General features: G+C 31.9%; 1 protein-coding gene and 1 long non-coding RNA gene across 3 annotated transcripts; both read left to right on the top strand.

Moving 5' to 3' along the window:
- Positions 1-4,429: 4,429 nt before the first annotated feature.
- LOC131174404 (uncharacterized) lies at positions 4,430-10,937 on the top strand. The gene is made up of 3 exons (XR_009144678.1): positions 4,430-4,624; positions 8,983-9,094; positions 9,682-10,937. It is a non-coding gene; the product is annotated as an uncharacterized LOC131174404 (long non-coding RNA).
- Positions 10,938-11,350: 413 nt separating this feature from the next.
- On the top strand, positions 11,351-13,908 carry LOC110650598 (myb family transcription factor PHL8). Of its 2 annotated transcripts, none has more exons than XM_021805644.2 (6): positions 11,351-12,308; positions 12,385-12,461; positions 12,558-12,651; positions 12,753-12,828; positions 12,945-13,014; positions 13,114-13,908. In XM_021805644.2, the coding sequence occupies exons 1-6, from the start codon at positions 12,176-12,178 to the stop codon at positions 13,714-13,716; spliced, it is 1,053 nt and encodes a 350-aa protein (XP_021661336.1). In that variant the 5' UTR covers positions 11,351-12,175; the 3' UTR covers positions 13,717-13,908. The 2 variants fall into 2 exon arrangements, with proteins under 2 accessions (XP_021661336.1, XP_021661334.1); XM_021805642.2 differs by having other exon boundaries at positions 11,371-12,308; positions 12,738-12,828.
- Positions 13,909-14,072: the final 164 nt, after the last annotated feature.

The following is a 14,072-nucleotide window of genomic DNA, read 5'->3' on the forward strand; positions in this document are numbered from 1 at the left end:
ATATCACCACCATCGAGTACGAGACTCCTAGAGAGAAGTGTTCATCTTTGTCGGTTTTAATGTTGGTGGTCGACAATTATATCATCGAAGAGGAGATGGCTTTCCTCAAGTCTGCCTTGTCCTAGACCATCATCTTTGTCGGTTTTAATGTTGGTGGTCCACACTTATATCATCGAAAAGGAGATGGCTTTCCTCAAGTCTACCTTGTCCTAGACCATCATCTTTGTTAGGTGGTTGACACTTATATCATCGAAGAGGAGATGGCTTTCCTCAAGTTTGCCTTGTCCTAGACCATCGCCCTCCTCCCGGAAAATTCCATTGTTGGCCTCATCACTTTTGGGACCTTGATCCGTGTTCATGAGATAGGCTTATGAATCTTGGTTTTGTGAAGAATTTGGGAGCTTGGGTTCTTGCAGTCTCCATCAGCAAATAAATCTAGGTATTGTGATCAAATTTTGGTGCTTGGATCCTTGCTTATATATATATATATATATATATATATATATATATATATATATATATCTTGGTATTTAAATGAATTTGGGTTTGATTGAATCTAGGTTATCTCTCATGCATTAATTTGGGTATTGTGAGTCTAGGTTTGATTGGAATTTTTTATTTGATTGGAATACAGAAATTATATTTTTATTTGTGTATTGTGTTGAATGAAGATTTTTATTGCATTTTTTTTTTAAATTTTTTGTGTGCATTGGGTTTGATTGGAACATGTGTGGTTTTGATTTATTATTGATTTTGGTTTATCATATGAAATGTAGGGAGAGATAGAGAGGATAAACAGATAATAGAGAGAGAGAAAATTAATTTTTATTATTAAAATACCATGTGTCAGAGAGAGAAATTTTTTTTATTATGTTAATGCCAACATGGTATGTTCAAGTTACCTTTTGGCCGAAGTTCCTAACAGAATCCAGCCAGAAGGATTTTAGCTAATATAAAATTAAAGTTAGATGACTTTTATGATATAAATTGAAGTTCAGAAATGATAATGATACAACCCCCAAAGTTTTAAGATGGTGTGTGAAAATTAGCATACTTTTAATTTAAAGTAAAAAAAAAATAATTACAAAAAACTATAGAAGTAAGTATCATAATGTTTGATTAATAATCACGGTGGATTTGTCTTACTATGAGGGGGAGAGAAGAGAAATCGAAAATATTGAAGGATAAAAAAAGGAAATAAAAAATATGAAAGTTATAACAAAAATTGAGAAAATATTTGAATGAAAAATAGGGTGGATTTGTCATGTACATCTAAATTATTTATTTATTTTTATTATTTTTCTTTAAATCTATTAAAATTGATATTTCCATGAAACAAAAGCAAAATTTTTTGTCTATTAGAAAATGTTGCTAATTTGTTTCAATAGAATAAAAATAAAATAAAGATATTAACTTTTGTTAGGAGAGTTAAACATGAGTTTTTCAAATTTAATAAATATAGTTATCACTCGATCATGTTCACCACTTTAATTTTTATTATATTATTTTTTCCTTTTTTATTCCACATATTTAAATCAATGAAACAAAAATTAAAACTACAAATCCAAGTCACTCCATTATAAAGTTTGGTAATCTTCCAAAATCCAAAAAATAATGTATTTTTCCCCTGCCTTCTTGAATATGGTGGCTGTGCTTTTCTTCCAACAACCCACCCAAAGTATACAATAAAAAAGCCAACAACATGCATCGTATAGTTTTTTTTAAATGAACATGCATTGTATAGTTAAGGTTCATTAGTTTAGGTTTTAGTATCTAAACACCAGCAAAAATTAGAAAATGGCAAGCATTAATCTCCTCCATCAACCGGTAATTCTACTGGTTTTTCTCAGTTTATTATCTGCCAGAATGCTGCTCCAACAACTTCAAGTAATTCCACAAACTTTTGTCCATTGTTGATCTTATATACATATTCTTCTTGAACAAGCATCACTACTGTTCTTCATTTCTTGAAATTACGTAATATTTTAAAAATTTTGGTTTCAGTGAAAACTGAGAATCACATAGCTTGGAAATGGGAGGCAGGATTTAGAGTTGAATGATTATTGAAAACTAATAATATTTATTAGTTTATTGACACACTCACTTCATAAAGGGCGGGTAAAGTTAACCCACTCAAGTTATAATTCTTTTCATTCATCTTACCACTTGATCAATATTAAAATTATTTATCACTTATTTAAGTATCGTTGCTAACTGTGAATTTATATTTTTATGTAGATTGCTAGATTTTGATAGATTTTTTTTTTCAGAAAATTTTTGAATAAAACAATTAAGCAAAATTTTTTTAATTTAATTTCATGATAAGAAGTTATTCCACAATTGATATGTAATTTTTTTATAAAATGAAATTGAAAATTAAGAGGCTGTATTCCATAAAATTTTTGTAAATGTGCATTCTTGTTTAAAACTCAAAGCTTTGATTTAGAATTTTGTACTTTTAATTTCATAAAACTTGTTATATATGCCGACGGCAAATTGTATTAAAATCAAAATGAATTTCAATCTATATACTTAATTTTTGAATGTATATAGTTTCTCGAATTGAAAAATTAAATCGAAAACAAAAATCAATATTATAAAAAGTTGACTGTATTGACTAAATTTATTTTACCATTTTAATAAATTTTAGTTATTTATCAATTTTTGAGCTAAAATCACACCACATTGAACAAAAAAAAAAAAAGATCGATTGTGTATGATTTTCTATAATTTTTAAATATACATTTAACACTATGTTAAATTTAGACTTTAATAATATTTATTTTTTAAATATATGTATAATTTCAATATATATAGCAACATTTTTTACTGCTTAGAATATAAAATTTATTGTAAATTTATAGCAGTAACATATAAATTATTCCATATTAGTGTTACAAAATTAGGATTGTTAGAATTTTATAACAAAATTATAGTTATTATAAAAAAAATTATTATTGGCAGTAACAATTTTTGTTATAAAAAATTTTTAATGACAACAACAATTGCCATTGTTGTCATCTATAGATATTCTTTATATATATGGACCTGAAATAGATAATAAATAGATTGTCTCTAGTTAAGAGAAATCTATTTTCTCTCTAATTAATTTGATACATTATTTTTTTATATCAGTTATGACTTGAATATTAAAGTGTTTTCATTGAAAATAAATCTGTAGACTTCTAATCCATTTATTATTTGTTTTACCGGTGCATATTTGAAAGAAATTTCAATACACCGTCTTATCGTTTTTTTTTTATGTACTATTAGCAGTAATTATTTATGTTATCATTGTTTATTAGTTTTATAGATAATAAAATTAATGTTACCGTAAAATTTTTGCCACTAATTCTAATATTTGTTCCCAGAATAATATTTCATTCCTTTGATTTTCTTTTTTAATTTATAATTATAAACACATTAAATCAATTAAATTAAAATTTTCTTTTATGAAGATATTTATTTATATTTAAAGGTTCTAATTAATATAATGTAATAAGATACATAATATTATAAAATATTGGTTGCGAAATTTAAACACGTCTTAAGTTACATAGTTATATAATTAATTAAAACTAACTAAGTTATATGATTTGATAAAACTCATACTTTTTTATGTTAATTAAATGAAATATAAAATAATATAATATAATTTAATTAAATTTAATTAAGCTATAAACATGAAATTTAAAGATATTTTTAATAGAAAAGGAAATAAATTATGGTAAAAAAAAAAAAACACACAATTTCAAGCCGGTTTTGGATTTTTTCAACCCTTAAACCTTGCATAACCTTATTTCATAAATGGAAAATTTTATGATTACTTGATTCTATACAAAGTATAATTACTTTATAATGAAAAATAAGAAAATTTCATGTAAATTTATCATTCATTTATTAGATTTTCATAAAATAATTTTTTTATAAATTAATTAATTATGAAAATTTTATTAATTTAATAAAAAAAATTTTTCTTAAAAAAAGCACATATAATATTTTTTTTTAAAATCTAAGAGATGAATTATGTATGATAAATTTTGTTCAAAAATTATAGAAATAAATTTAGATTTATTAAATATTATTTATTAGATTTTTAAAACAATATTATATGCATTTTTTTACATGAAGAAATTTTATTTTTTTTGTTAAATTAATAAAATTTTCATAATTAATTATTTTAAAAAAATAATTATTTTACAAAAATCTTAAAAGATAAGATGTAAATTAATGTAAAGTATCTTATTTTTTGTAATAAAATAATTATATTTTATATGGAACTAAGCAACATTAGAAAGCACATTCAAAAATTATCAATGCATAAAATACTAAATATAAAAATTAGCAAAGAAAGATTAGCAAATGTTGAAATTCAAATGAAAGCCTTAAGCGGATCAGTCAGGCATTCTAAACTGGATTAGCGTTGGACGCGAAGCCCATTGCTCCAAAATTGGCTTAATTAATCACTTTATTCTAAATTAATCCACAGTCCCTTCGCGGCTTCATCCTTACAAGAGCGCAGCGCCACCAACTTCCGATTCCCGGCGACGGCTAGCCGCCAAAAATGTTAAAACGGTAACGCGTTGGCTGGAACCTGCGCCGAGATATAAATCTTTTTGGCCAGGTACATTTGGGAGCTTACTCGTTTCTAGCCTCTGAAACCAGCTTTATAAATTTCCTATTTTTCAATTGGTAAATGGGAATCTTTTTTTTTTTAATTATTTTCTACTTTGTTTCAGTGTGTTTGCTAAATGACCAATTTTTTCATTTGGGTAATTCATAGTTTGGATTGAAAGGAAATTTGTTTTGGGAAACTTTGAATCAAATAAAAGAGTAGATTAACCTTTTAATGCATATTAGGTGAGTTTTGTCTTCTCTAATGATTATTGCATATTAGGTGATTATTGAATATTAGGTGACTTTATAATCTTGTGACAATAATTCCAAAATCAACAATTTATAAAATTCCTTTGAAGCATCATAATTTTGGGAATTATTTGCCTTCTAGGAATATTTATAGGAGGCTACATTGTCTCTGGGCAAAATTGAAAAGGTCATTATACTGTGTGTTTGGCCATTTTCATTGAGAACTAATGATATATTTATTTTCAATTTGAAAGAGGCAAAAAAGACAGTTAGTCAAGTAAAAGCGCATGGCTTTGAAAAGTTATATGATAAACTTGGAACTAAAGAAGGGGAGAAAGATATTTATAGATTAGCAAGGAGGAGAAAAAAGAAATGTCAAGATCTCAATCAAGTTAGGTGTATTAAGGATAAAGAAGGAAAATTGTTAGTGAAAGATGAGGACATTAAAGAAAGATGGAGAAATTATTTTGATGATCTCTTTAATAATAGTCAAAATGGTAATAGCGTGAATATAAACTACAGAGCAATAGAAAAGAATATGAATTATACTAGAAGGATTAGATTTTTAGAAGTAAAGGAAGCTCTTAAGAAAATGAAAGTGGATAAAGCCTGTGGACCTAGGGCTGAGCAGAATTCGGTTCAAACAGAAAAACCGAACCGAACCGAGTCAATTCGGTTCAATCGGTTCGGTTTTAAAATTTAATCGGTTCGGTTCGGTTTTAATTTATAAAAATTTTGGTTATTTCGGTTCGGTTCGGTTTTGAAGAGAAAAAAACAGTTAAACCGAACCGAACCGAATAGTGATTTATATAGTCAAATCGAACCGAATCGATTTTTGAATTAATTTATTTTTATGGAAAATTTATGAATTATATTTAATTTTATATATATTAATTGTTTAATTTCATTGATTAATGGTTATTAGGTTCAAACCAAAGTTAAAATTAGATCAAATAACTTGAAAATCAAGTCTAAATTAAAAAATCAATAAAAAATCAAATCGATCGGTTTAAACCGAACCGAACCGAAATAAAGCGGTTCGATTCGATTCGGTTTTTCACCAATTTCAGTTCAGTTCGGTTTCTAAAATTGATGATTCGGTTTTTATAATTTAATTCGGTTCAGTTCGGTTCGGTTTGAACCGATTGCTCACCCCTATATGGACCCGATGGAATACCAATTGAAGTGTGGAAGTATTTGGGAGATATGAGAGTGGCATGATTAACTTAATTGTTTAATAAGATTCTAAACTCAAAGAAAATGCCTGATGAATGGAGGAGTATTTTAGTACCTATTTTTAAAAATAAGGGAGACATACAGAGTTGCTCAAACTATAGGGGAATTAAACTCATGAGCCATACTATGAAGTTGTGGGAGAGAGTTGTGGAACATCGACTGTATCATGATACTTCTATCTCTCCCAATCAATTTGGCTTCATGCCCGGTCGTTCAACTATGGAAGCGATCTTTCTCATTAGAAGCTTGATGGAGAAATATAGAGATGTGAAAAAAGATCTACATATGGTTTTTATCGATTTGGAGAAGGCTTATGATAGTGTTTCCAGAGATATTTTATGGAGAGTGTTAGAACAAAAGAAGGTATCTATTAGGTACATACAAGTGTTCAAAGATATGTATGAAGGAACAACTATTATTGTGCGCACAGTGGGAGGGGACACAAGAGATTTTACTATCTCAGTTGGATTATACCAAGGTTCAGCTATAAGCCTTTACTTTTTTGCACTAATTTTAGATGAATTGACGAAACATATACAAGAGAGTATTTCTTGGTGCATGATGTTTACAGATGATATAGTTCTGATAGATGAGACGCGAGAAGGAGTCAATAGAAAACTAGAGTTTTGGAGAAGTATTTTAGAGTCAAAGGGCTTTAAGTTAAATAGAATAAAGACAGAATACATGCATTGCAAGTTCAGTGAAGGCCGAACTGGTGATAGGGAAGGAGTTAGTTTGGATGGAGTGGTACTGTCCCAAAGTAATCACTTTAAATATCTCGACTCAGTCTTTCAAGTAGATTGAGGATGTGAGGAAAATGTTAGTCATAGAATTAAAGCCGGATGGTTGAAGTGGAGACGTGCCACGGGAGTTTTATGTGATTGCAAGATTCCCAATAAGTTAAAAGGAAAATTTTACTGTACAGCCATACGACCGCCATATTATATGGTAGTGAGTGTTGAGCACTGAAAGACTCGTATGTGTCTAAAATAAGAGTTGCGGAGATGAGAATGTTAAGGTGGATGAGTGACCATACTAGACTAGACAAAGTTTGTAATGAGAATATTAGAGAAAAAGTAGGAGTAGTGCCAATTGAGGATAAATTGAGAGAAGGGAGATTGAGGTGGTTTGGTCATGTGAAGCATAGACATACGGAGGCTCCAGTTAGACAAGTAGAGCACATTAGGTTAGAGGGTAGAAAGAAAAGAAGGGGTAGACCTAAACTGACTTGGAGGAGAGTAGTACAACATGACCTAGAAGCATTACACATTTTTTAGGATTTAACTCAAAATCATTTAGAGTGGAGAAAGAGAATCCATATAGCTGACTCTAAATTTTTGGGATAAAGGTTTAGTTGAATTGAGTTGAGTTGACATTGTGCTGGTCGAATCTCTAGAAAATCCGACCTCAAAATTCCTAAACTTGGGTCCTAATTGTTATTTAGTTGGGAAGAATTGCTCAGATAATACTGAATGGGTCTGATCTTGAGACATCAAAGATTTTTAAGCTTCAACTTCTACTCACTTTTATTTGTAGATCAGAATATACATATATAGAGTTTGAATGACAGAAAGGCCAATGAAATGTAGAACAGAAGAGGGAAAAAGAAACAATTATTTTCCTGTTATTTATACTAGCAAAGATAAGATTCAGAAAACTATCTAACAGGAAAAAGGAGGAAGGATAATCTCCAAAAAAAAAGAAGAAGAAGAAGAAGAAGAGAGTAGGAAAGTGCAAAGATCTGAACTTCAAGAACGGTTTAAATTAACCAGAACTCAAGGGAAAAAAAAATTGAACGGCAAGAAGAAAGTTTGCTTGTTATTACTGTTCCCTGTTCTTATATTTTCTCAAGTTCAACAGTAAGTAGTAACAAATTCTCAATAATTGATTTAAGACACAAAATTGAAATTAATTCTTATTGTTAGCTTGAAGTGAGGTTTCTGCATTTTACTGTCCTAATCTCTCTACAGTTCAAACCCCCACCCCACCCCCCTCCCCCCTCTCCTTTTCCATGCAGTAAAATGATGTTGATTTTTGGGTTCAGTCACGTAGTTCATCATTAAATGTGGCATTTTATCAGGAATGACTTAGTCTTGCCTGAATTATTTGAGGGAATATCTTTGTAAGATTCCACTTTGTCTTTTTCAATCAAGTCATTAGATATTGGACAAAGATGTGCCTCAAAAAGATTCTAGAAATTGGACATCACTTAATGTGGCAACTGGAAAGTATGAGTGTATGACATTAACTGCTCTAGTGAAGAAAGCAATTATGTTTACTACTAATAAAACCATGTACCACATTAAACTCACATGTATTGAATATCCAGAACTTCACCATATTCCAAGACGTTAGATGAACCTCAGTCTTCATTTGTTGGTTTACCATCTTGTACAGGGATTCAAATATGATGTGACTAGTTGGTAGTTCTGACATGTATATGTTGAATTTCTATTTACTATTTGAATTGGGTAAAATGGAAGGTTTGCTAGGTGATTTAAAATTGCAAGAGCCAAGACTGATTGAGTTGGTCTAGATTCTTGATCATTCAGCTAATTTGATTCTTCCGCATGCTCATTTTCCTAAGTGATTCACATTTGAATATTAAAGTTTAAAGATATGTGAGGTGTTGCTTTTCAAGTTAAATTATGATTGTTCATATGCTCTGATGGAATTTTATTTTCCTCTTTCTTATTGCAATAACAAGTTTATCTGTTATTTAAAAAAAAAAAAAAAAAAAAAAAAAAAAAAGACAAGTTTATCTGTTATTACTGCCCTTCCACAAGAGGGTGACATTTCACTTTAAGATGGAATTGCTTTTCTTTGCACAAGTTCGAATGTTCTCCGCATTTATGTGTATTGCTTTATCGATTCTTTTAGCTGTATGGGAACCCAACCCCAGCCGCAGCCCTCTGCCTTCCCCCTTGCTGCACAGTGCTGAAGCTCCTAAAATGACTTCAGTCTGCACAGGTGTACCACTGCAACTGGACCGGTAATAAAACTGCAGCTGGCAATGTGCATTAAACCTAGTTATTAACTATGCTATAAAGGTTAGGGACATCTTGTATTGAACTGGCCTGCACCAGTAATGTGTGGTGTTATATGTCTTTATTTATTGCACACACCAGCATCAATAATATGTGAGACTGTGTACATCTGTTTGTTCTTTTAAATTTGCATTTCACTTTACTGTTACACTAATTTGCAAGAAAAATGTGTCATTTTTATAGAATTGCTAAGTGCTTAGTCTTTTCCCTTTATAAAGCCCGCAATCACTTACTCATGTTATGTGTGTATAGAAATAAATAGAGTAGTGACATATTGCTCACATCATTTTCGGCGTGTGTTCAACATAAAATTGCATCAATAAGTCTATTATTTAGTGGGATGGTGACTAGTTCCTTTTGTTTTTCTTTTCCTGATTCCTCAGGCTATATTCTTCTCATCTTCTTTACATGCTTTTGAATTTGTGAAATCTCCTGTAATGGGCCCCTTTAAAGAATAATAATTAATGAGGCATCTTTGCTTAAATGACTTTTGATTCACCGGACCTTCTCTTACTGATCTAAAAAATACCAGGTTTCTTTGGCATCATCCTAGAATCTCCTTTACCTGTTATGGAATATATTAAAACAAGAAAGGAGCCTTCAAGTACAGCAGCTGGTTAAAGAGAAAGGTAATAACTCTTCCTTCTTTTCTTGTTTTTCAAACATTCGGGCCACATGCCATAAAAACCTGTCAATAATTTTATTCCTTTCTTTAAATATGATTTACGAGTTTGCCACCAAGGAATTATAGTTTTGGGACACAAGCAGATGCTTTTGTTAGGAAGAACTTGCTGTTGCCTGTTAAACTGGACCTACCTCTAATTGGGTCCACTGTGTTGGTTTTTTAGTTAAGTTTTTATCAAAGGGAATGGTGGCAGTAAAAGCATGATTGATGGAATTTTTCACTCTATTTTCACCGTCTTATATTCAACTTGCAGCTGATGAAATGGGGATTGAATCAACTGATTGAAATCTTTCAGTGATAACAAGCAATTAGACTCTCCTAAAGACTTCCATCCTGATTTCTTCTACTTTTTCTGTTATTTAAATAGGACAATTACTCTTCTAAAAATCTGTTTATAATATTACTTGGTATCTAATCTTCTTCACTTTTGAATCCTGGGAAAGTAAATGCAGCAGACCAACTGAATGTATGGCACCGAGATGGCATTGCTTTGGGAGATCAATCATTGACTTTTGATTCCCTATGATCAAAATTCTTAACCGAAACCCAAGAAATCTGAAGATCGATCTGATTCGACTGACTTTTACGATTTGTTGTTGGCCATTTTGGCTTCCCTTTTTCTTTTCTTCTTTTCTTTTCTTTTCTGGGTGAAAATTTCTTTTCTCAGTTTCAGCTTAGATATGGATTACAGAGTTAAAGCTAACATTCCCTTTGGAATATATTTCTTTAAGAGACTTGATTGCTTTCATATAATAAAAGTATTCAACCAGAAATATGTGGGCCTTTTGTCTAAATTCATTGTTGTGTATTCCTTTCTCTCTCACAAACACACATACACGCCACATTCAATCTTGTTAAACTCTTAGATGGTAGTTGTGTTGCTTTGTATTATATCGCAACCACCATAAGATGTTGGTTCAGTTTCAGCTTTTTTATTTTTCTTTTTTTTATCAAATCCATCATGGAAATGTTAATTTAGCTTGTTATGTATCTGAGACAAAATAATATGCAACACTAGTTTCCTTTGCAATTGAATTGAATGCAGTCACTTGCAGAATTCAAAAGCAAGTTAGACCATTATTCATCAGTCATGATCCTGAAGGGGAATTTCTTTATATAAGAAAAAAAAAAAGGAAAAAGGAAGAAAGAAAAAAAAAAAGAAAAAGAAAAGAAATTTAAAGTTGTTTTTTTTTTTTTTTTTTTTTGGGGGTTGGGGGGGGGGGGGCGGGGGGAGGGGGGTGGTGTGGTTGGGGGTGGTGTGTTGGGGGTGTGGTTTGGGAGAGGGGGATGAGGGGAGAGGGAATGAGTAAATGTGCAAGACACTTGATTTTCCTGGATTCCGAAGGATAATTGTGAGAGAAGATATACTTAAAAGGCAGGTTTTCATTCGTGATTGATGGTACATCTTGTGGTATTAGTGCCGTATGTTAACCAAGAGATGTCATGTAATAGGGCCGATTGACAGTCTGTGTTTGAAACTGGGAGCCTTAGATTCCCTTGTAAGTGGATAATCTCACACATGTATGTCTCTTTTTGGTTCAATTTCCAGAGAAGAATTTCAATCGTGGGAGCAGTTTATCTTCATTTTAATAAGATAGATGATTTGATTCACCTTTTCTGGAGTATTTCTTTATAAGAAAAATAGGATAAGTTTGGGTCCTAAAATCGAAGGTTGGATTCTTTGATTCCTCCAGGCCTACAAAGAACAAAAAGAATCTGCCAATCACACTACACCCTACTCAAAATGAAAAATAATAAAAGCAAAAGGGAGAGAAAATTGAAAAAGAAAGAAATATCCATTATAGAATTACCCATCAAACAATTTTATTTTTTCCTCAAAGCTTCTCAGAGTGTTAGGATAGTTCCACCCATTATTCATCATGGTGGGGCTACCAAACTCATCATGGAATCAAAGAGAGGGATAGAAAGAGGTGGAAAAACAGCAAGATAAAAACAAACCATACACTTTTCTTCTTTTCTCTCCTTTTGAGAGATCCAAATTGAACTGTGTTGCTTTCTCTGTTTTTGCTGCATCATAGATTCTTTCCCACCTCCCCCCTTTCAAGTCAAAGAAGAAAGAAGGAAATTTTAATAAAGAAAAGTTAGTATGAAATGGGTGGTGGGAGAAAGGAAGAGCCACAGCTCATGGGCATATATTCCCCTCCAACATAACCCCACTCATGTTTCCAGATATGGAGTGAGAACATAGGACAGCCAACAACTCCAAAATTATAAAGAGAAGGACACAGCTGCCGCTCTATTGAACCATAGCCAAAAAGGATCGCCACCCCATATTTATGTTTCACTCTTCTACTTACCCTTTCATCCACAAAACCAAACAATGGGTCTCCAAAATTTTCAAAATCAGGACATGAACTTGGTTTTGTCCACTGATGCTAAACCTAGGCTAAAATGGACTCCAGAGCTACATCAAAGGTTTGCTGAAGCTGTCAGGCAACTTGGAGGAGCAGACAGTTAAGTTTCTGTAGAAATTTTCTCTTTCTGTTGTAATTGTAAAATCTAATCTTTTCCATGCTTTTATGTGAGCAGAGGCAACACCAAAGAGTCTGATGCGGGTGATGGGAATTCCTGGACTTACTTTGTACCACCTCAAGAGCCATTTACAGGCATTTTCTCTTCACAATGACTGGATTAATCTTTCTTGCTTTTGTCAATATAGGAATGCAAAATTGTGATTGTATTTGTGCTTTTTTTTTTCCCAGAAGTACAGGCTGGGTAAGAGCCAGCCATCACAGTCACAGTCACGGTCTCAGTCTCCGTCTCTGTCTCAGGCCAGCAATGAGAATAAGAAGGAAGGTGAGATATGAACAATGAATTAGATTAAGGTATAGGAATTATTGTTTTTCTCGTTTGTGTTCTTATTTGGGGTGCTTTTTTTATAGTTCTCTTTGATGCAGATTATAAAGAGATCCAAAGTAGTAATCGTGATCTAAGAGCAGGAATTTCTGAGGGAAATCAAAATCCAATTAATGAGTAATAGTTTGAAATAATCTCTATTTTCTTATTGGATGATTTTGGATTGATATGAGCAGGAATTTGGATTGATATGATCATAATTTTGGACTGATTCAAAGTGCTGTGTTCAACAGAAGCTTTCAGATTGCTCAGGCTCTCCAAATGCAAATGGAAGTGCAGAGGAAACTTCATGAACAGATTGAGGTAAGACCAGGAAATCTTCATTTTCTCCCAGACTGTACATAGCTATTTGTTAGTTCATATATCAGAAAGAAATCAATTGAATTAGCAATCTTATTTCAGGTACAAAGACATTTACAACTGAGAATAGAAGCTCAAGGGAAATACTTACAGTCGGTATTGAAAAAGGCACAAGAAACACTTTCTGGATATAGTTCTTCTTTGGGAATAGAACTTGCAAAAGCTGAACTATCTCGATTAGTCTCAATGGTTAGCACTGGATGTAAAAGCTCTTCAGTTTCAGAATTGACAGAAATTGGAGTTTCATGCTTAAAAGAAACAGAGAGGAAACAAACGAGAGGCACATTTTGTTCAATGGAAAGCTCCTCGACATCATCTGAGAGCTCTGGGAGAAAGGAAGATATGAAACAAAAGAGTGAGTTGGGTGACAACAATAAGTCCGATCCTGCTTTCATTGAGCTTCCTTTAATGGATATTCACCCTCAAGAAAAGCCATGGAATAATCACACAAGCGATCAAGTGAAGAAGAGTTGCAGCACAATTTCTGATGGCATCTGCATAGAGCAGCCACTGGCGAAAAGATCAAGAAGTGGTGACAAATTGAGAATAGATCTCAATAGCCATTATCAGAATGACTTCGAATCAGGTTCAAAAACAATAGACCTGAATTGCAAGGGAATTGAACAAGTGAATGGGCAACTCTAGAGTTTTGGGAGCATTGTACTGGAAGGGTTTTAGTAATTTGGTCTTTGCAGAGAAATTTAATAGTTAGAGTTAAAATCTTTGTTTATAAACTATGTATATTGGTGGTATTTGTATGGAGCCCCTGGAACTTTTCACGGTATATCCATATCAAAAGATGGTATAATATGTATTGTGTGGATGCATCTTTGTGTAGCCTTTTCCATTTCCTCTCTCTCTCTCTCTCTCTCCAGCAGCATGTTATGTTTGAAATGCTTAATACTAGCAAGGAAAATGCTTACAGTGGTCATAGAGTTCCAAATGTTGCTGTACAACCCTAAATCCTATTTTGGGTAAAAAGAGTTGGGTTACCTGAGCAA

The sequence above is a fragment of the Hevea brasiliensis genome, chromosome 2 (genome assembly GCF_030052815.1).
Source record: "Hevea brasiliensis isolate MT/VB/25A 57/8 chromosome 2, ASM3005281v1, whole genome shotgun sequence".
In the NCBI taxonomy this organism is placed as follows: domain Eukaryota; kingdom Viridiplantae; phylum Streptophyta; class Magnoliopsida; order Malpighiales; family Euphorbiaceae; genus Hevea; species Hevea brasiliensis.

What these genes read in the sequence shown, in the direction of transcription:
- LOC110650598 (XM_021805642.2), top strand. Translation starts at nt 12,176, where the DNA reads ATGGGTCTCCAAAATTTTCAAAATCAGGACATGAACTTGGTTTTGTCC. An exon ending in GCAACTTGGAGGAGCAGACA is followed by an intron (nt 12,309 to 12,384) that starts GTTAAGTTTCTG and finishes TTATGTGAGCAG; the next exon opens with AGGCAACACCAAAGAGTCTG. An exon ending in AATCAAAATCCAATTAATGA is followed by an intron (nt 12,829 to 12,944) that starts GTAATAGTTTGA and finishes TGTGTTCAACAG; the next exon opens with AAGCTTTCAGATTGCTCAGG.